This window comes from Athene noctua, chromosome 28, assembly GCF_965140245.1.
Source record: "Athene noctua chromosome 28, bAthNoc1.hap1.1, whole genome shotgun sequence".
NCBI lineage: Eukaryota > Metazoa > Chordata > Aves > Strigiformes > Strigidae > Athene > Athene noctua.
Window position 1 is genome coordinate 1,333,111 of NC_134064.1, and position 19,463 is coordinate 1,352,573.

Genomic DNA, 19,463 nt, shown 5'->3' on the forward strand with positions numbered 1-19,463 from the left:
GGAAGCCAATGCCTTCCCCCTCACCCCCAAAACACAGGCACACCCCAGCCAGGCCATGCAGCCTGGGTTCCAGGATGGCACCCACCATCCTTGCCTTCAGGAAGCCTCAGAGCTCCGACCTATCACCAGCATGGGACCAATGACCAAAACTAGAGCATCAAGACACTTTCCCCTGTATCACATCGTATCGTCAAGCCTGGACAATGCTGTGAGGAGAAGGGGCCAAGGCTCTCCTGTAAAAGATGCCCGAGGCACCACCCGCACGAGGCGATGCTTTTACTGCCTGACCCAGCAGCCAGACAGCGAATCCACCCAACCCACAACAGCTGGAGTCCCACTAGTGCCACCACACAGGACCAAAACGCTGTACCCCTCTCCCTGCCAGGCAAGAGCCTTGCTCTTTTCCAAGCTCACACTCTTTAGGGGAGCTTTTAGCCTTCCCTTTTGGTTTCCGAGTTATTTACGGAGCCATTCGACAGAGCCAACTTACTGACATTAGGCAAGTTGAAATGCCACCGCCAGCTCACAGGAGAGCTTCAGAGCATCGTCACCAGAGGGCTAGATTTCACTATTGCTGAGATATTTAGGTCAAGGACAGCAGGACACGCTACCGTTTGGAAAAGTCCCCTGGGATCTTTATTGTTTGCACAGAGCTTACACAACCTTGGGTTTCAGAGGTCTCCTTCGAGAGACCTACGCACAGCCGAACCGGGCTGGATTCAATTACAGCTCCCCTGGAAAAAGGGGATAAGGCCAAAGCAATCCAATGGGATCGAACCATGCGAGCACAGGACAAGGCAGCCTCTCAGACTCTCACACCACTGACATGGCCTGGCCCGATCTCTCCCCACACCTGATGACACGCCAGGGCCACGCACGCGTGGCAGTTTTCCACGTCACGCTGTTTCTTTTGGTGACCAACATGATATTAGAACAAGCAAACAGATACTGCTTTTTAAAATAAGAATCAGGCACACACTGTCCCTCGGTCTCCAGCCCTGGGATTTTCTGCTTGTTAAGAGAAAAATTTATAGGTTTTAATTTAGTTATTTTTGGTCCCAGGACCTAATTTTGGAGCTCAGTACCTTGGTAGGGCAACCAAAGCCCTAAGCGATTCAGTGTGTGACAGGGGAACTGGCATTCCACTGCTGATCTCAGCAACCCAACCAGAGTCCGATTCCCCGTGAAAGCACTGGAAAATTGGGCCCTGACCGATTCCTCCTCAGCTGCAAAAGGCTCATTTCAGTAAAGGGCTGCACCAGACAGAGGGCTAGGGAGGATCTCATCCTCAGTTCAAGCATTTCAGCCCTTTCAAAAGATGCTTCCCGAGCAGTTGAGTTTCCACTGCTATGGGAGAAGGCTTAGGTACTGAAATAATTCTCTCACTGAGAAGCCACAGCCTCTCTTTGTTGCAAGAAAGACTCCACTTGACAGGGAGAACTTAAAGTTTTGCTGCTTCCCTCAGTATAACCTGGACACATCCCTCCTAGAAACAAAACGTGACAGCACTGCAGGTCCAGCACCACAGCTCCTGGGAGCGAGACAGCCTTTGTGTTACATGACGAGCTGGACATGCTGCCTTTCCTCTCTTGGGCATCTTGGAGGGAGGTCTGGTCAACATGGGGCTTTCACACAGCTCACAGGGTGAGCTGGCACAGGGTGCAGCTCCCACCTGGAAAGCTGGTCACTAGCGTTGGGAAGCACTGGGAGTGGAGGAAAAGGATTTGAGCGATGCCCCTTGACTGGGGGGGCGGATCATGTGGCTGGAGGAAGGTTTCCTGGCCCCATCGGGAAAGCAGGACAGCCCAGAAGCAAAGAAACAGAGTAGGAAGTGGAGAACCCTGATGGGTTCATATAGGCAGAGTGTGGGGACGGCCCTCGCCGCCCCAAGCATCAGCAAGGAACAACGGAGAATTGTGTAGGACCAGGAAGAGCAAGAGGATGCTTAAATGAGAAACAACCAAGCAAATGAGGACTCTTCAGCCTAAAAACAGGCTGAAAGGGGGAAACAAACAGGACAGGAAAACCCCACACAGGGTGGAAAAGGGAACTGGGGAACCACTTGCTGCCTCCCCACCTGCATGGAGACAAAAGCCATGCACGGTGGTGCTGCATGGCAGAGGACCTGCTGCAAGATGCTTCTGTGGAGACCCCAGGCACATGAGGGCTGAAATTTCGAGACAAAAGGAAAAATAAATCCACTGAGAGATATGAAAGACCAAGCGCTTGCGCTGGCTCAAAAGCCGCTGAGCCGCAATTTGCTGGCGGCAGGGGGAAAACACAGAGGAAGTATCAGTGCACGCTCATTCTGTTCTTCTCCTCTTCCCCGAGCGTCTGCTGCTGATGGAGACAGGATACGAGGCCAGATGGAGCTCCGCTGTACCAGGTCAGGCCGTTCTCTGGAGGTCTGTCTGGCTCCTGCTCATGACGGGCCTTGGCCGCGCCGGGGGAATTCCCCGCGCGCAGCCCCGGTGCCTTGCGGTACCTCTGCGCAGCTCATGCGCGCAAAAGGAATCGGAACCAGGACAGACTCTCCCTTAAATATGGATCAGGATCAGCTCCGTCTTTCTGGGTCAGGCTGGAAGAACAGCACGGACTCTGCAGCGAGCTCACCAGGAAAGCCCACAGGGACAACGTGGAAGGAAATCAGTTTAACTGGCTTCTGGTCTGGATGGTCCCAGACAGCCGGGGGAACAGGAGCATCCACGGGCTCCAATCCTTTCCCTTGTCTGTTCTCCTGGAAAATGCTTGAGAGAAGAAAGCTTCAGATAATGCTGCCTCTGAGTCAAACAAAACTGGCCTCGAAGCCAGCAGCATGTAACAATACCTCCTCTCCACAGCCCTGCTTCTCCACTCAGGGTGACCAGCAACAAAATTCCCATCGCCAGCACCCCAAGGAGAATGAAGCTGTGCCAGAAAGCCCATCCTGCAAGGACCTCACAATGTAAAAAAATCCCAACCCATCTGGGCTTCCAGCAAAGCCAAGCCGTTGCTAAGTCGAATTAGATTCACACAGGAGCCTCATGGAAATTTCCCAGAGCACTGCTGTGTCATCTCGAGGATGCTCTCCAGCATGCCCCACAAAGGGTTAACCCCAGGCCGCAGGGAATGGAAGCGGCCACTCTTGGGAGAGGAGAGAGCTGGGGCTTCAGAGAAGTCAGCTCACCAGATTAACACATTTCAGTTCAATTTTGTTCTGCCTCTCACTGGGGACAGCGAGCCGGAAAGCACACAAGTGATTTTTGTAGGTCAGTGCCGAGCCCCGCCACCCACTTACGGGGACAGCAGAGCAGCGAGCAGGCGGCTGGCCCTGGGCAGAGCTCACCTGCACACGGTGGCCAGCGCGGGCCAGGACGGGGCCCAGGCAACGCTGGTGGAAGGAGGTTTGTCCTCCTTCCTCGGCACAACCACACCGCACGCACGGGGCAGGGGAGTCTCTTCCCCAGGTCACACATGGCAAAGGACCAGCAGGGTCTCCTTCGCGGCCTGACCAAAGCGGTGGCGGAGCCATGAACAGTCCCCTTCTCACCACAGTCCCCCCCCCAGCATCTTCCCTCTCCACGCCAAAGGAGGTGAACAGTCTGGCCACAGAGGCCCCAGGGTTTCATTCTGCTCTGGCTCAGCAGTGCAAGTCCCCGTGCCAGGTCCCTCGCAGCAGCCACAAACCTTCCCGAGGGATGAGGGGCTGCTCGTCCCCCTTGGCCCGCCCGGCGCTCACGGGTGCCCTGTGTCCCGCCGGTCCCGTTTCAAGCCCTGGGTGTGCACACATGGCAGGGCAGCCCAACCCGCAGCGTGCAGGTGCCACGGCTGCACCTCAGCCTGCTCCAACCCAAGCCATGGCCCCACATACACAGGGGAGCAGAGAAACCAGGGACTCCCCCAGCTCCCCGCTGCCTGAGGGGGAGGCAGGAGCCAGGCTGGAGTCAACTAGGGGGGAAACCATCATTTTTTGAGCCACCCTTCAACATCTGATCACCCCACAGAACTCCTCCTCTGGGAGACCTCCCCTGACAATCACAGGCCCAGCTGCTCTATCCAGTGGGTCATTCCCTGAAGGTCCAAGACGGTCTCTAGCAAAGCACCCCAAACAGCCCAGAGCTGTCCCATCCTGAGCACCCGGGAGAGACGCGAGGGCTGGATGGAGAAATATCCGAAGGTGGGATATTCACCATCCTGCACAGGCTTCCCAGAGATGTTGCTACTAACCTTCTGCCACCACCTCTTGCCCTCACACAGAGTAACCCCTGGGATGGGGCTCACAGGAGAGGGGAGCGTTCCTCCCCCCTGTTCATACTCAGAGAAATAAAGGAGCAGAGGGGAGCCAGGAACTGGAGTCAGAACGCACAAGCCAAGCGCCCAGGCCGGGCTGCGCAGTGCCACACGTGGGCTGCCGGGCTCTATTTTAAATGCTGTGTGGCAAATATATGCAGGATGAAATCCAAGCTGGGGGAAGGGGAGGGTGCTGGGCGGCAGAGGTGTTCAAAATTAGGAGCTGAGCTCAGGCAAGGATGGCTTCTGGGAGCAGATGGGGGAAGAGTCGGAGCCGGGGCCTGCGCGAGCTGTGCAGCTGCAACGCCAGCCCTGGCTGCGTGCTCCCGGGACAAACAGCCCCGTGGTGGAGGCACAAGGGGGGGCACGCTCCCCTCTGCCCTTCCAGCGAGGTGGGGAGAGCACATGGGCGACGATGGCTGGGGAAGGATGGCAAGGACACCCAGGGCAGGTGCAAGCCAGCCTAAGGAGCTGGCTTCTTCAGTGGGATGGAGGAGACCTCTGGTCCCCCTGGGCACAGCTCCTGGCACGCGGGTCACCCCAAGGACACCTCAGCCCTCAGCATGTGCGGGGCAGCCTCCCTAGTGACAAGGAACTGCTCCTCCTGCCTTTCACAGGCAGGGAGGGCAAGGCACCTGGGGAGACCTAGCTGAGCCCCAGGCAGAGCAAGCAACCAAGCCCTACGACTCTCCTCGCCTGCCGGGAATCCTCCACAGCCACCAAACTGCCTTGATTCTGCTCTTCCCTTCCGGATCGACCCCAAAAAAGCTGCCAGCATCTCGCTGCGCTTCGTAAAGATGATCACGAACAGCGCCCCAGCACCCAGGCGCACGGCGAGGCTCTGATGGGAGCTGGCAGATCTGGGATGGTACCTGCCCTACATTTATGGAGCAGTCAGGTTGACAGAATGAGCGAGTTTTTATATAGATTTTGGTAGCAGCGGTTTTCTTCACTGGCAGCAGGGGGTGGGGGTGGGGGGGAAAGAAAGGGAGATGGAAAATATTTTCGTTTAAGCTCTTTTTTGCATTCTTGCTGCCAGAGCTGCGCATTATTCATGCGCCCCTCGTAACCAGGCTGGTGGCTCTGGGTTTTGCTCAGAAGGGGCTGTGCAGAATTAAGTAGCCAGTTAAATTATTAATAGTCTGTCGGGGGGTGCTCAGGATGCCTGCTCCTGGTCCCCGCTACCTTTTGGGGGGCTCCAGTGCCCCCCAGAGGCACAGAAATCAACTACAGCCGTTTGACAAACCTGTTGGCTGCTCTGCCCTACTTGGAGCCCACAGACATCCTGTTCTTCTGGCCTCGAAAGCAGCTGCAAAGGCTGTGAAGTCTCGTTGGACGGGTCCTCCTGTGCCTGGGCTCACCCAGCACGCACCCAAACTGGGCAGGCACCAAGGGGACCGGGGGGTTTTACCCCACCAGTGCTTGGGGCAGTAGGAGCAGGTGCAGGCAAGAAGAGGGAGAAAAGCCAGCCAGGCAAGGCAGAAGCTGCAGGGGCACGTGTATCCAGCTGGAGGCACCTTTTTTTCACAGCTAGACTGGTGGGAGAGCTGCCATGCAGGGCTTTGCATTGCATACCACGTCTGCAGGCTGCAAAACAGCATCCGAGCGTCTGAAGTCTGTCAGGGGCCACTCTCCAGCTGTGCCAGGACAAACACTCAGAGCGTGGAGGATGCAAGGGCTGGGCTCTGCACCCAGCCGAGCACACGAGATCAGCCCCCCCCACCTGCAGCAGGAGCTGTCCCCATCAGACACGTCCTGCCCCTGCGCCAGCGCTCAGCTTCCTTCCAAATCCCTCCAGTTTCCTTCCCGCAGCCTTGACATCTGTTTTCAGGCAACTAAATACCACTTGCAACGGCTGCTGCCCCCACAACAAAAGGCCCAAGTCGAAATTTCAGCTGGCAGAAAGCAACAAATGTGGACTGCAAGGGGGCAGGAGCAGCCAGCACTCAGGCCAGCCCCAGCTCCCTCCCGCTTGTGGCTGCGCAGGCGGCTCCAGCCTCTCCCTCCCCTTTCTGTTTAGGATAAAGCCAGGCTAGAAACACCCAGGTCGGCACCATGGCCATGCAGCCCGGCCACAGAGACCTGCCCGCTCTAACAAGGCTTTTTTTGGCTTGTTAATTTTGCGCTGGAAGAGGTGTCAGACTGACAGCCCTGGGGACAATCTTTCTTTCACAGGACAGCTCCAGCACAGGCAGCAGAACGTGGGTTTTCAGGTGATTTCATTTTTGGCTTCTGGCTTATTTTTATCCTGCGGGATGTGTGTCAGACTGGTTGAGTTAAGCATGAGTCCTTCTCCTTCTCCCCACTGGATCAAGTTACTTGGCAGGCACTTTGCCTTCCCTTCCACCAGCAGCTGCCATGCTCGGGCCCTCCCCTCTACCACTGCCTTGAGCTGAGGCTGCAGCCTCGGGCTCTGACACAGTCCTGCCACGTACCATTCCACTGCCCCCAAGATTTTGGTCCTCAGACCATCCCTTCCACATGCCAAAGGCCAACAGTCCCCAAAGTCCAAACCCTGAATCCTCTCTGCCCCTCCAGGGCATCTGCCATCCCAGTCCTTCCAGGACTTGGGGCTCTCGCAACAAAGCCCATGTCCCTCCAGCAGCTTGCTCTCCCCTCTGATGTGTCTAAAACTGCCCTAGGGGACACAGGTCACCACCCCAAGCTGTTCTCCTCACTAAGCACCAGTGGGACAGTGGGGACAGACCACAGCCAAGCCCCACATATGATCAGGAAAGCAGCGGCGAGCAGGTGGAGGGCAGCATGGCCATCGCATGGGGCTCTGACCATGAGAGACACTGGGGAAGGAAGGAGGAGACAGTGGTCTGCCACGGCCTGCTCACGGCATCGCTACATCAGCGAGGCAAAGCACTGACTTGGGCAGCAAGGAGACACGGGAGCTTGAAATAAAATGGCATGTGAGGCCCTGAGAGAGGGCTGGGCAGCTTTGCCTCGGCTCAGGGGTGAAGGTGACACCCAGGGAAGGACAAGCGAACCCTGCACAGGACCCTGTGCTCAGGTAAGTGGTTCATCAGGGCCATGCTAGCCCGCTGGAGCTCACCTCCCACTGCTCGGCAGACAAGAGTCGAGCTGGAAGAGTCACAGATACCCTGGAAGGACCTTGAAACAAGGACATTTTTGTAGAAACCACGGATGCTTAGCCCTGCTAAAGAACACAGATAAAGAGAAAATTCTCTGCAGCACCTGACTGATCTTCAAAGCTGGCCCTGCTCTGAGCAAAAGGTTGGGCCAGAGACCTCTGAAGGTCTCCAAAGTCATTTTTTGCTGCACAAATCTGATGCTGCAGCTGGCCTCACACACCTGCACGGCCTCACAGGCACTGTGGGTATCTGTGCAAGCTCCATGTCTCACAGCACACCAGGGGAGTGCAACAATGAATTTCTGTGAGAAAAGGGTTACAGGACGGTGCCAGGGCTTCCCAAAGCTGCAACAGACAGGACCATCAGCCCGGCTTCGCTACGGTGAGTGCTGGAAAAGGGACACAGCTGAGTGCAGCTCAGGGAGTGCAGCCCAGTTCAGCTCTGCGGGGCTGTGTCCGGGGATGTGCCAGCTTCCCTGCTCAGAGCAGAGAGGGAGACACCAAGCCATCTACAGAACAACCCCCTGTCCTCCTCTGGGAATTACACGACATTTCCAGCCACGAGAGCCCACAAGGGAAATCCTCACAGCCTCCCACAGGGTTGAGTGCCCACAGAGGAGGGCCACCCCTCCCTAAAAGGGCCATACAGCAGAACAGGGAACACCACCTCTGTGTTTTTGCCTCCCCCCTGCCAGGAGCATGAAGAAAGTAAGAGACCCTTACGTGGGCAGTTCTGTTGGCCGGGGCTCTGCTGGGGCAGAGGCCCCCGGGGGCTCCACCGACACAGGACTGGGCGCCATGTCCTGGGCTACAGCCACATCCTGCGTCCCCACAGCTCCCCCGGCATCTGGCACTGGGATGGGCTCTGCTGTTGTCTCTACCTCAACCTCCTGAGCTGCAGGGGACAGTTTCACCCTCTCAGCAGCTGCAGCAGCCTCCTCCTCCTCCTCCTTCTTCCGTAGCTTCGCCTCCAGCTCTCGGCGCCTCTTCTCATCATCCTGACGAGCCATCCGCTCGAAGACTTTGAAGGCCTGAAAGATAAAAAGCAAACCAAGTGGGTCATCAAGCCACCACGCTCTGCCTGAGAAGCCAGAGAAAAAGGAGAGGAGAAGCATCGCACACGTGGGGCACTTATAACTGTCCCTCCTTCTCTGGGTACCACACGGCCCCCACACCCTACACCATGATGCTTCAGTCACCAACAAAACCAGCTGACAACTATTTCAAAAGTCACACAGCCATATTCAACATGCCTCAGGAGAAAGCCTGAGTTCTTGGGAGCTGTTTTGAAGTAATTTCTTGCGTCATGTTCTGGCAGCTGAACTCACATCAGCCTGGGATGATGCCTGGTTACTCCAGGGAAAAGGAGAGCAACGAGCTCTGACTCCTGGCTGAGAAACGGGCTTCAAGGGAGCCGCTGCCCCCCCAGCCTCCCCTCGCCCTGTGTTCCAGCATTCACGAGGGGCTGTTTGCAAGCCCAAAGATCAGACCAAACCTCCGAGGCACAAACAGGATGAGCTGCCCCAAGAGAAGCTGCAGAACAGCTTACTCGGTGCTGGCTGAGCCCGAACAGACTTAGAGCTCTCTTAGCCAGTGCAGGTGAAGGAGCAGAGTGACCTCATGTGGGGTTTTGAGCCAGAACTGACCGATCCCTGCCAAAAACATATACTTGCTCAGAGAAAAGACATCCCTCCCCACCCCAAGAGGTGTGGCAGGCAAGAAGGTTGCTGCCCAAGCCAAGGGCACCAGGAGAAGATGTAATGCCACCCTGCAGTTTGTTTCTAGCTGTGCCTGTCTAGTGCAGGCTGGAGGTTAAAAGTTAAATCCACAACTGCAGGATGCAGCCGAGGGAGGCACGATGGTCCGGGACCTGCACCTGCTCCCTGAAGGAGCTGAAGCTTCTCCCACCCAAATGCCAGGCCATTTGTCACTGCAAACACGTTCTGGAAAGTGAGCAAGCATCAGACGCAGCCCTCCTTCACTTCCCAGGGATATTTCAGAGTCAGCTTCAGTGCTTCCAGTGGGAGACTGATGCCAGGCTGCACACCCAGCCTGCAGCGCCGCTTGACTCAAGCCTTTCACTGGATACAGGAGGCATAAGACAAAGGGATGTGGCGCCAGGAGGGCTCCCACCAGCACAGAAGGACAGGAGCAGCTTTTTGGTAGTGCTCGCTCATGCCCCTCACCCCAGGCTTCTTCCCCAGGCGGGGACCAGCCCATGGGATGAGGACTCAGGAGAGGCGAGTGCTGGGCATCGTCCCCGCTCTGATTGCTTCTCGCTTTACAATTGCTTTTACTCCACGCGAAGCCACAGCATCTGTCCCCAGCCAAAGCCCAAGCTCAAGCCAGCCCTGCATGGACCGTGTAGAGTGACACCTTGAAACTGTGTCCTTCCCCCAAGCTGCAGCCAAGTCGGGAGGGGTGTCAAGTCCCTTCCAAACCGACCCCCAACACTCTGGGTCCCTGTGGCTGCAGCCACAAGGCTGCCCAGGCCAACACCTTCCTGGGGAACGAACACCACGGCCGCAGAGCTGCGGCTCCCTCCTTGTGCCCAGGCCCAGGGGGACACGAGACAGGTCTCCCACCATCACTGCCCCACTGCCAAGTGGTCTGGGCTCTGCGCTCTCCCCTCTGCAGCCTGAGACCCCCCCGGGCTCCCCACTCATCCGCAGAGCCCGGTGCGCTCCCGTGGCAGGGGCTAACCCAGGGACACGGGGGCTGAGGCATCACATGAGGACCACGGCAGGGAGAGGGGCAGGGATCTCCCGTCAGCCTGCCCGTGTCACCCCCATGCCTTACACCCCTGGGAAGGAAAACTCCCCCGGTCTGAGCAGATGAACACCCCAAAACCAGCCTTACCCCTAGTTTTACGAGCTTGTTTCCTCCCTGCTAAAAAAAATTAACAACAGCCTGGAACAGCCCTGAGTCAGAGGCCTCCAGCACTGCCCCAACAGCAAGCCGAGCCTAGCCAGGCGGCAAAAACAGCAGGTCAGGACTTTTGCCATCTCACTCACGATTGAAGCCAGCCTGGTGCTGGCCACAAGCTCCCGCCGAGCGGAGCCCAGACCAGCTCCCCACACGACTGTCAGGGCCCCCGCATGCCTCCTGCTGCTCTCCACCTTCCCTGCTCCCACGGCTCACGCTGGCAGCTCCCCACGAGCCCGCTCTGCGCCCCGTGTCGGGGCTCAGCTAGGGCCGAGCTCCGAGACGGGTATCGATCGGGGTATCGCACCCCGGCTCTTCCCAGGAAGGTCTCGCAGTCCCCGCCTGCCCCCGGGGCTCCTCATCCTGTCACAAGGGTGATGCTGCCCATCCTCCCCCCGCGCCCGCCCTGCCAGGACACCTCCCGCCTCCTCCTCCAGCCCTGCGGGCAGGCTCGGTAACCCGGGGGCCCCCGTTCCCGGTCTCTCCCACCCTGCCTGGATCCCCACCACAGCCGCCGCACAGCAGACCGGGCCGGCCCGCTGGCAGACACCTGCCCAGCCCCGGGGGGACGCGGCCCGCTCGGCTCGGAGGAGAAAATCACGGCTCGTGAGGCCCAGCGACGGGGACAGCACCGGCCACCGCAGCCTCAGCCTCCCACCCGACACCCCGCGCGGCCGGGCCTCGTCCCCTCCACAGCCCGCCGAGGAGCAGCGGCCCGGGGAGGCCCCTCAGGGCCGGCAGTGCGCAGCGGGCCCGGGCGCCCCGCCGGTACCTGGAGGGCCATGGCCTGCGCCGCGCCGGGCGGGAAGCCCAGGCGGTCCCCGGGCCGCAGGAGGAGGCGGTAGAAGTCGGTCTTGCGGTAGAGGAAGCCGAAGAGGACGCGCAGGAACTCCTCCACGTTCCCGACGTGCTGCAGGATCCCCAGCAGCGCCTGGTCGTACATATCGGTGAGCGCGGCCGCGGCCTCCATGGCGGCTCCGGGCCCGCTGTCACGGCAACCGCGCCCGGCCGCGCTTCCGGTCCGCCCCGCGCCGTCCCCCGCGGGACTTCCGGCCCCGCCCCCCGCCCGCGCCTGCCGCCCGGAGCCCGCCCGGAACCCGCCCCGCGCCGCCGCGTTCCGGCCGCCCCGCCGGCCCCCGCCCCCCGCCGCGCTGTGGTTCCCGGGGGACCCGCAGCCCCGCGATGGCACCAGTGTCCCCCCCTCACTTCAATACCCAGGGGGTTCCCAGACCCCGGTGGCACCAGTGGGCCTCCCTGCTGTGCTGCAGCACCCTGGGGACCCCCCGACACCCAAGAGCGGCAGCGGGACCCCTGCGCCACTGCAGCCCTCTGGGGGGACACGGGGACAATTCTTGGCCTCACTCTGGGTGGTCTTGGCACAGGCCCCCCATGAGGTACAGCGCCCCACCAGCCCATGTGCCGCGGGGAGCCCCGGCAGCAGGTTTGGCTCCACGGTCACCGCGCTGTTACCCCACAGGGGGGAACCTCACCTCCACACGCAGCCTGGCGTGAGCGTGACCTCTGTGGGTGCAGGGGTCCTGTCCCCCTAGGACCATGAGGGTGCCCCGTGGGGGATGGCAAGCACCCACATCCCCCTCCCCCCCACAGATCTGGGGGACGATGGGGTCCTTCAGGCCCTTGCAGATGAGCAGCTCCCCTGGCTTGAGCCCTGCACCCCAGCACAGCCACTGGTGTCCCCCCGACCCCGCTCCATGCTGCCCCCAGTCCCCATCCCCCCACAGCTCCATCCCCATCTTTGGCCCCACGCCCATGTCCTTGCACACCCCCATGTCACCAGCCGCCCCTCCCCATTCCTATGTCCCCGTTCCCCCATGCCCCCAAGTCCCCTGTCATGGTCTGTTTGGATCGCTCACATTTACAGGACAACTTACTCTGTAAATTAAGCTTTCATTTACGAGCTTATCAGGAAAGAAGCCAAAGATGCAAACAAGGGCTCTATCTCCTCTGCACAGGCGTGTCTGACACATGAATTCACTAATTCATCATTTCTGTCATGCGTTTCTCACCCACAAGTTCTCTAATTTATAACTTGTAACTCCTGCTCCTATGAGGTAGAAGAGGGTGAGCGAGCCTGTCCCTCCTCCTCCATCCCAGCGTTGCACCGGGGAGCAGGGGAGCCTCAGCAGCACAGGTGCTGCTGGATCCCCTCCCAACGATTTCTGGGTGAGACTGGACGGTTGGTTTGCTTCATCAAGACAGTGAGTTCTGCAGAAACTGCTGAGCAATCGATACAGAAAGATGTGGGTTGCAAGGGAACCTTCAGGGGATCCCCAGGGGTCCAGCAAGGGGGACATTGCCACCCCCCTCCCTCCAGGAGGGATTGGCATCCCCCAGCATCGCTGCTCCCACTCGGTCCTCGGAGCAGTCACCCTCCGTCCCATACTGTGAGGAGTTGGGGAGCTGCTGGGGGTGTCAGGGACACGGGGACACCATTTGTGGTGTCAAGCCAGACCAGCATGTTGTGGACATTGGTGACGTCCGTGGTGAACGACTGCTGGTCCTGCACCTGCAGGTTGTCCTCTGTCAGCTCAGGAAAGCTTCTGCCGGCTTCTGGGTGCTGCTGGGGAGGGTGTGGAGCACAGAGGGGGCCCTCACCGAATGCTGAGCTGTGGAGTGAAGGGGTGGCAGGGAGCCAGGGTGGGCAGGAGCCCGCAGGGAACAGGGGATCCCTCTGGACCACAGTCCCTGGCCCCAGTCCCATCGAGTCCCCAATGGCACGGCCGGGGCGGTGAAGCTCACACCAGGCACCGCCAACACCGTCAGCAGACAGAGAGGGAACCTCTGTTGGGGGAAGTGACGGGGGCGACGGGGTGAGATATCGGGGGGCAGAGCTGGCTGGGGCGTCACCCGCAGGGCAGGAGCCCCGGGGGGCAGGAGCCCCGGGGGGGCAGGAGCCTGCTGCTGTACCGGCCACGGCGGGCGGGCAGGGTGGGGTTTTGGGGGGCGAACAGCGTTCTGGGGGATCCCTCCCCACCGCCACCGCTCTGCCAGCACCGGCTCCGGCCAGCCTTGCGAGGCTTTGAGTTTTCACACCACAACCCCTCCCGCCCCAGCGATTTCCCATCCCGCCGAGGATCTCCCCTCCCGCACGCCCGTTTCCCGCCTCTCTCCCGTGCCCGGGATGTTCCGCTCTCCGGGGGCGGGGCCTCCCGGCGGGGGGGCGGGGCCTCCCGGCGGGGGCGGGGCCGGCGGGGGCGCGGGAAGGAGGCAGCGGAAGCGGCTCTCGGCGGGCGCCATCATGGCGGGCGGCGGGCGCTGTGCGGGGCCGGGGTGCCCCGTGCGTTGTTCCTGTCAGCTGTTCTCCCCTTTCTGCCAGCCGGTGGCCTGATGGGATGGGCAGGTGCCCGGCCCCACAGCAGGAGGGCTCTGTCACCTCACCCTCACCCCCCAGCTCGGGGCAGTGGGAAGAGGCCTCGCGTAAGGGTGAGCAGCTGTGCGGCCGTAACGGACTGCAGCTGTCCCGGCCTGTGTCTGCCTCCTGCTGCTCTTTTCTGTCAAAGGTGGGGGACTTAAAGCTACTCCCCGTGCTGTGTCTCCCTGCCCTCACAGAGGTCTCGGGGACACAAGAGGCCTCAGAAATGGCCTCAAGGAACCTCTGCCCGGGTGACCCCATCCCACTGCTCAGTTGAGGCTCTCCCTGTCCCTGCCCTCGCCTCTCGCTCCCGGTGTCAGTGCAGCTCTGGGGCTGCACAACCCTGACTCCTTCCAGCCTCAGGTTTCCCTTTGAGAACATGGCCACCCAGCTGGGATGTGAAGGAGGGCTGTGTCTGACACTTGTTCACTTTCCAGAACGTGTTTGCAGCGACAAATGGCCTGGCATTTGGGTGGGAGAAGCTTCAGCTCCTTCAGGGAGCAGGTGCAGGTCCCAGGCCGCCGGAAAATTCAGGGTAATGCATCCCCTCGTGACTAGGAGAGGGGGAGTTAAGGAAGATCCACCCCCACTGGCACCCGTTCCCGCCATCCCGACCCGCAGGCGCTGGGCAGCCCCGGGTGCAGCGAGGGTTTGTTGAGCCTGTCCCGGCGAGTGGGAAATCCTCCGCGGTGCCTCCACCCGTAGCTGAGGCCTCCAGAGTCGCTGCCAGCGGGTCCGGCCTGAGGGACCAAGAACCAGCAAGGCAGAATAACCGGCACCTCTGTTTGGAGCGGAAACAGCTGGTTTCACCCTCCTGTTGGATTCCACCCAGAGCCTGGCCAGGGCTCGGGGCGGGGGGAAGAACCAAGGGAGTTTCTAACAAGGCCGAAGATTTGGGTTCTCGGCCTTGAACAAGGCTAAACAAGGAAAGCTGGGAACATTCAGCATTTCATCCTCATGTTAGAGTTATACTTACATTTATAGTTATATTTATACTTTTATATTTTATACTTACATTTATACTTATATTTACACCTATATTTATACTTTTATACTTTATACTTATATGTATTTAAATAATATTAATTCTATTAGCTTTATATTTATATTACGTTCTAAGCTACGTCTTTAATTAATGAGCGTACACACTTCGTTAATGATTCCATACTGCATTAGCTTCGGCTCGGGGCCTGTTGTTCAGGCGTCAACACTTGAGCACTCTGTCCATCAGCGTAGGTGGTTTGCTACCCCTTAGTACCATACCTGCTAGCACAACAGTTACGGTTATCAAATCGACAGGATTCATCCAGAGGCCAGCTCTGGCTTGGCCTGCTGTCCAAGCATTAGCCCTTCAGGGGTGACAAGGGGGGTGCCCCCCCCTCACCTCTGCCCCCTCCCGCCCCCTCGCAGGGCACCGGGAAGTGGTACGAGCTGCAGGACCTGCAGGTCACCGACATCTTGCCGCAGATGATCACCCTCTCAGAGGCCTACATCCAGGTGAGGGGCTTCGGTGACCGCAAGGGGGGGGCCCGGAGGACATTTGTCACACCCCAGAATGTCCCTTTGTCCCCCCCTGACCACTGCTCCCCCCCCTTTTCCCTGCTCTGCCGCAGATCTGGAAGCGGCGCGAGGAAGACGAGACGAACCAACAAGGTGCCTGATTCCCTTGGGGACCCCCACAGCCCCCCCGGGGGCACCCACAGCCCCCCCGGGGGCACTCACAGCCCCTCCAGGGCCACCCACAGCCCCCCTGCCCCCGAGTTAAAGGCCACCCCCTGTATTTTTGTAACCGTTTTTGGCTGTCGCTTCTCTTTGGGTGGGGGACGTGGTTTTCACAGCTTCTGGGAGGTGCAAAAACCCGCCTGTTTTCTGAGAAAAAGGCACCTCCACTCCTCACACCCCGTCACCCCCCCCACACTCTGAAACACCCCAAAAAACTGAGGAAACTGAGGCAGGGCAGCATCCAAGCTTTATTTGGGGGCTGAGGGTGAGGGATGTAGCTGGGGGGTGGGGGCTCCTCCTGCCCCCCCCTATGCCCAGACGTGCTCCTGGCAGTGCTGCAGGGCCTGTGGGAGAGCCGGGGAGGGGGCAGTTGGGGAGCACGGTGGGTGCCAGGTCCCCCCACCTTGTCCCTTTTGTCCCCACCTTGTCTCCAACTCACCTGGCAGCGGCGGGCGGCCTCAGGGCTGGAGCACCAGTAGGTCGGGCCCAGGGCGCAGGGTCCCAGGTTTGGGGACAGCGCGGGGAGGGGGTGGCCTGGTCCCAGGTCCTGCAGGGTGGGGACGTGGGTGTCAGGGAGGTCCTCTAGTACCCCCTCAGGGTGGGGACACCCCCAGGAACCCCCTTCCCAACGGCTGTGATGTCCTCGTTGCATCCCGTGGGGCCATGGCATTCTCAGTGCCCCCCTGCCTTGAGGGGTGCTATACCTGGGGACACCCTTGAGTGTGTCCCCCTTGGGGCTGTCACACTCTGCGACATGTCCTCGGGGGCTGTGACACCCTCTGGGTCCCCAGGATGTGTCCCTGGGGGCTGTGACACCCCAGCACAGTGTCCCCCTGGGGCTGTGACACCCTGGCATGCGTCCCTTGGGGCTGTGACACCCTTTGGTGTCACCGCATGTGTCCTTGGGGGCTGTGACACCCTTTGGGTCCTTGGCATGTCCCCTTGGGGCTGTGACACCCCAGCACATGGCCCTGGGAGCTGTGACACCCTTTGGGTCCCCAGGATGTGTCCCTGGGGGTTGTGACACCCCAGTATGTGTCCTTTGGGCTTGTGACACCCTAGCAGGTGTCCCCTGGGCCTGTGACACCCTTTGGGTCCCTGGCATGTCCCCTTGGGGCTGTGACACCCCAGCATGTGTCCCCAGGGGCTGTGACACCCTTTGGTGTCACTGCAGTGTCCCTTCAAGGCTGTGACACCCAGGAGCTGTGACACTTGGGTGCCCTGTCCCATCCCTGGGGACCGTGACATCCCCCTGTCCCCTCAGTCTCATCCCGTAGTGCCACCCCCTCACCCCGCTCACCTCAGCGCCCCCACAAGGGGCCTCGGTGTCCCCAAGGGGCCTCTGGGGAGGTGACAGCGGCGTGTCACCGTCCTCGGGGCGGCAGGAGAGGAGCAGGTGACAGAGCAGGCGGGGGCCCAGGCGGCCCAGCACCCCCTCCAGCGCCAGCACCGCGTACCGCTGCGCCAGGCACTGGCACGCGCCCGCCACCACCGCCGGCAGCACCCGGCACAGCCCCGCCGCCGCCGCCGCCACCTTCTCCTTGGGGACAGCGGCCTCGGCGCGGGTCAGGAAGGTGCGACACAGCCAGCACAAGGGCAGCGGCACGGGCAGGGCCTCGCCGGCGGCGACCTGGGGATGGGCGTTCACTCTTGAGACTAGTGGTGGGGCTGCAGCTTTGCTTGTACCCACGGTGGGACCCTTTGGGTGCTCAGCTCTGTGCACACCCATGGAGGTGCCCCTCGATTCCTGAATTTATGCCCAGGGTTGTGCCCACAGAGCCACCCACGGAGACACCAGTTCCCGTGCCGATGTCCCCAAGGTCCCTACCTGCAGGCGGGTGCTGAGTGCCCCGAGGGGGGGCACAGCCGGGGCCCCCTCGGGCTCACCTGGGCACAGCGTCAGGCGGGCACAGATGGCCGAGGGCTTCTAGGAGGTGGGGACACAGGGTGAGGGCACCCAGCATAGGGCACCCCGAGGTGACCTAGGTGTCACGGTGTCCCCAAGCACCCCCAGGTGTCCCCAGATGGACAGTGGCCCCCAGCAACCCTAAGGTGTCCCCAGCACCCCCAACACCCTGAGGTCCCCAACCCCCTCAGCACCCCAAGGTGTCCCCAAATGGCACGGTGACCTCCAGCACCCCAAGATGTCCCTGGCCAGTGTCCTCACACCCCCCCCAGCACCCCGAGGTGTCTGCAACCAGCAGGGTGTCCCCAAACCCCCCCTTCCCAGCACCCCAAGATGTCCCCAACTGGCACAGTGTCCCCAGGTTGTCCCCAGCTGGCATGATGTCCCCAATCCCCAGGCCCCCCCAGCACCCTGAGGTGTCCCCAGATGTCACAGTGTCCCAACCCCCCCCCAGCACCCCAAGATGTCCCCAGTGCCCCCCGCACGCCACCCCCACCCATCCAGCGCAGCACCCGTGGGTGCCCACTCACGAGGCGCCCCTCGAGGTCATCGAGGAGGAGGCTGAAGTACTGGTGCACCAGGTTCTGGCAGGGTGACACCATGGTGGGCACCGGCAGCGCCGCGCACTCCCGCCGCAGGAAGCCCTCCACGGCCACCTGCGCCCACAGCCACCATGGCACCCGCGCTGGCACCCGTGGTGGCCCCCATGGTGGCCCCCTGTGCCCACCCCGTCCCCACAGGCACCTTGGTGGCTGACTCGTTGGCCATGCGGGTGAGGAGGGTGACGATCTGCTGGCAGTCGGAACACATGTCCTGCGAGAGGTGGCACGGGGGACATGGGACGTGGGGACACGTGTGGGGTGGGGACATGGGGTGTAGGATGTGGGGAAGTGAAGTTGGGGGCATGGGGACATACAGTGTGGGGACACGAGGCATGGGGACAAGGGATGTGGGGACATACAAATGTGCGGCATGAGGACATGGGGGACATGGGGACACGAGGGACATGGGTGCATGGGGGAATGGGGACACGGGGGACATGGGTGCATGGGGACATGGGGAACGGGGGACATGGGGGAATGGGGACATGGGGGACATGGGGAATGGGGGAATGGGGACTTGGGGAGCATTGGTACATAGGGACATGGGTGAATTGGGGACATGGGTGAATTGGGGACATGGAGGAATGGGGACTTGGGGACATGGGGAACGGGGGACATGGGGGAATGGGGACATGGGTGCATGGGGGAATGGGGACACGAGGGACATGGGGACACGAGGGACATGGGGGAATGGGGACATGGGGAGCATTGGGACATAGGGACATGGGTGAATTGGGGACATGGGTGAATTGGGGACATGGAGGAATGGGGACTTGGGGACATGGGGAACGGGGGACATGGGGCTATGGGCCGTGGGGTGGAGGTGTGGGGCCACGGGGGCCACAGGGGTGAGTGGGGACAGAGGGAGGGGGCCTGGGGCCGCGCGGGGGTTCTGGGGACACGGGGGCTCTCACCGTGGCGGGGGGTGCCCCGGCCTGGCGGGCGCAGTGCCCCAGGGCCCCGCAGCGCAGCGCCGTCTCCCAGCTCTGGCACCAGGCGGAGGGGGGCACCCCGCAGCGCCCCCCCGGCACCCCCAGCCCTGCGGCCACCGTCAGCACCCAACACCCAGCACACGCCCCCCAGAGCCCGGGGGACCCAGGCGTCAGGCACCCCCACCCCAAGGTGCCCCATCCCACCCCCAGCCCTCGCAGGGGGACCCAGGGCCCCCCCCAGCCACAATGCCCCCCCGTGTCCCACCCCAAGAGGAGACCCAGGTGTCCGGGACACCCCCACCCAAGCCCCCCCGCCCCCATCCTCAAGAGGGGACCCGGCTGTCCGGGCCCTTCCCCCCCAGTGTGGGTCCTCCCCCACCCCACCCCTGGGGACTCTCCCCCCCACCCATAGGGCCCATGGGGAGGGGCACCCAGCTCTGGGGGGGCACCCAGCTGTAGGGAGGGGGACCCAGATCTGAGGGTACACTCGGTCTTGAACCCAGCCTGGGGGGGTCACCCAGCTTTGGGGGCGCACCCCGCCCAGGGGAGGGTGTGGGGGGGCCCTACCTGGGGTGGCACAGAGCAGGGTGAGGAGCAGCGCCAGCACGGGTGACGGTGACAGTGGCGGTGCCAT

At 61.3% G+C, this 19,463-nt stretch overlaps 2 protein-coding genes across 2 annotated transcripts in view; both read right to left on the reverse strand.

Moving 5' to 3' along the window:
* Positions 1 to 11,310, reverse strand: part of NUDCD3 (NudC domain containing 3) — a 33,367-nt gene extending 22,057 nt beyond the window's left edge. The window contains exons 1-2 of the mRNA XM_074928692.1: positions 11,067 to 11,310; positions 8,093 to 8,400 (exon numbers count right to left, since the gene is read on the reverse strand). Coding sequence (XP_074784793.1) covers positions 8,093 to 8,400; positions 11,067 to 11,264 — 506 coding nt within the window. The 5' untranslated portion in view covers positions 11,265 to 11,310. The remainder of the gene's footprint in view (positions 1 to 8,092; positions 8,401 to 11,066) is intronic.
* A 4,387-nt stretch (positions 11,311 to 15,697) lies between these two features.
* LOC141971180 (pulmonary surfactant-associated protein B-like) lies at positions 15,698 to 19,463 on the reverse strand. Its single transcript, XM_074928344.1, has 8 exons — positions 19,397 to 19,463; positions 18,812 to 18,936; positions 18,040 to 18,108; positions 17,826 to 17,951; positions 17,218 to 17,316; positions 16,690 to 17,019; positions 15,829 to 15,936; positions 15,698 to 15,733 (listed from the first exon to the last, which is right to left on the reverse strand). The coding sequence occupies exons 1-8, from the start codon at positions 19,461 to 19,463 to the stop codon at positions 15,698 to 15,700; spliced, it is 960 nt and encodes a 319-aa protein (XP_074784445.1).

What these genes read in the sequence shown, in the direction of transcription:
- LOC141971180 (XM_074928344.1), bottom strand. Translation starts at nt 19,463, where the DNA reads ATGGCACCGCCACTGTCACCGTCACCCGTGCTGGCGCTGCTCCTCACC. An exon ending in CCGGGGCACCCCCCGCCACG is followed by an intron (nt 18,109 to 18,811) that starts GTGAGAGCCCCC and finishes CACCTCTCGCAG; the next exon opens with GACATGTGTTCCGACTGCCA. An exon ending in CACTCAGCACCCGCCTGCAG is followed by an intron (nt 17,020 to 17,217) that starts GTAGGGACCTTG and finishes GCCCATCCCCAG; the next exon opens with GTCGCCGCCGGCGAGGCCCT.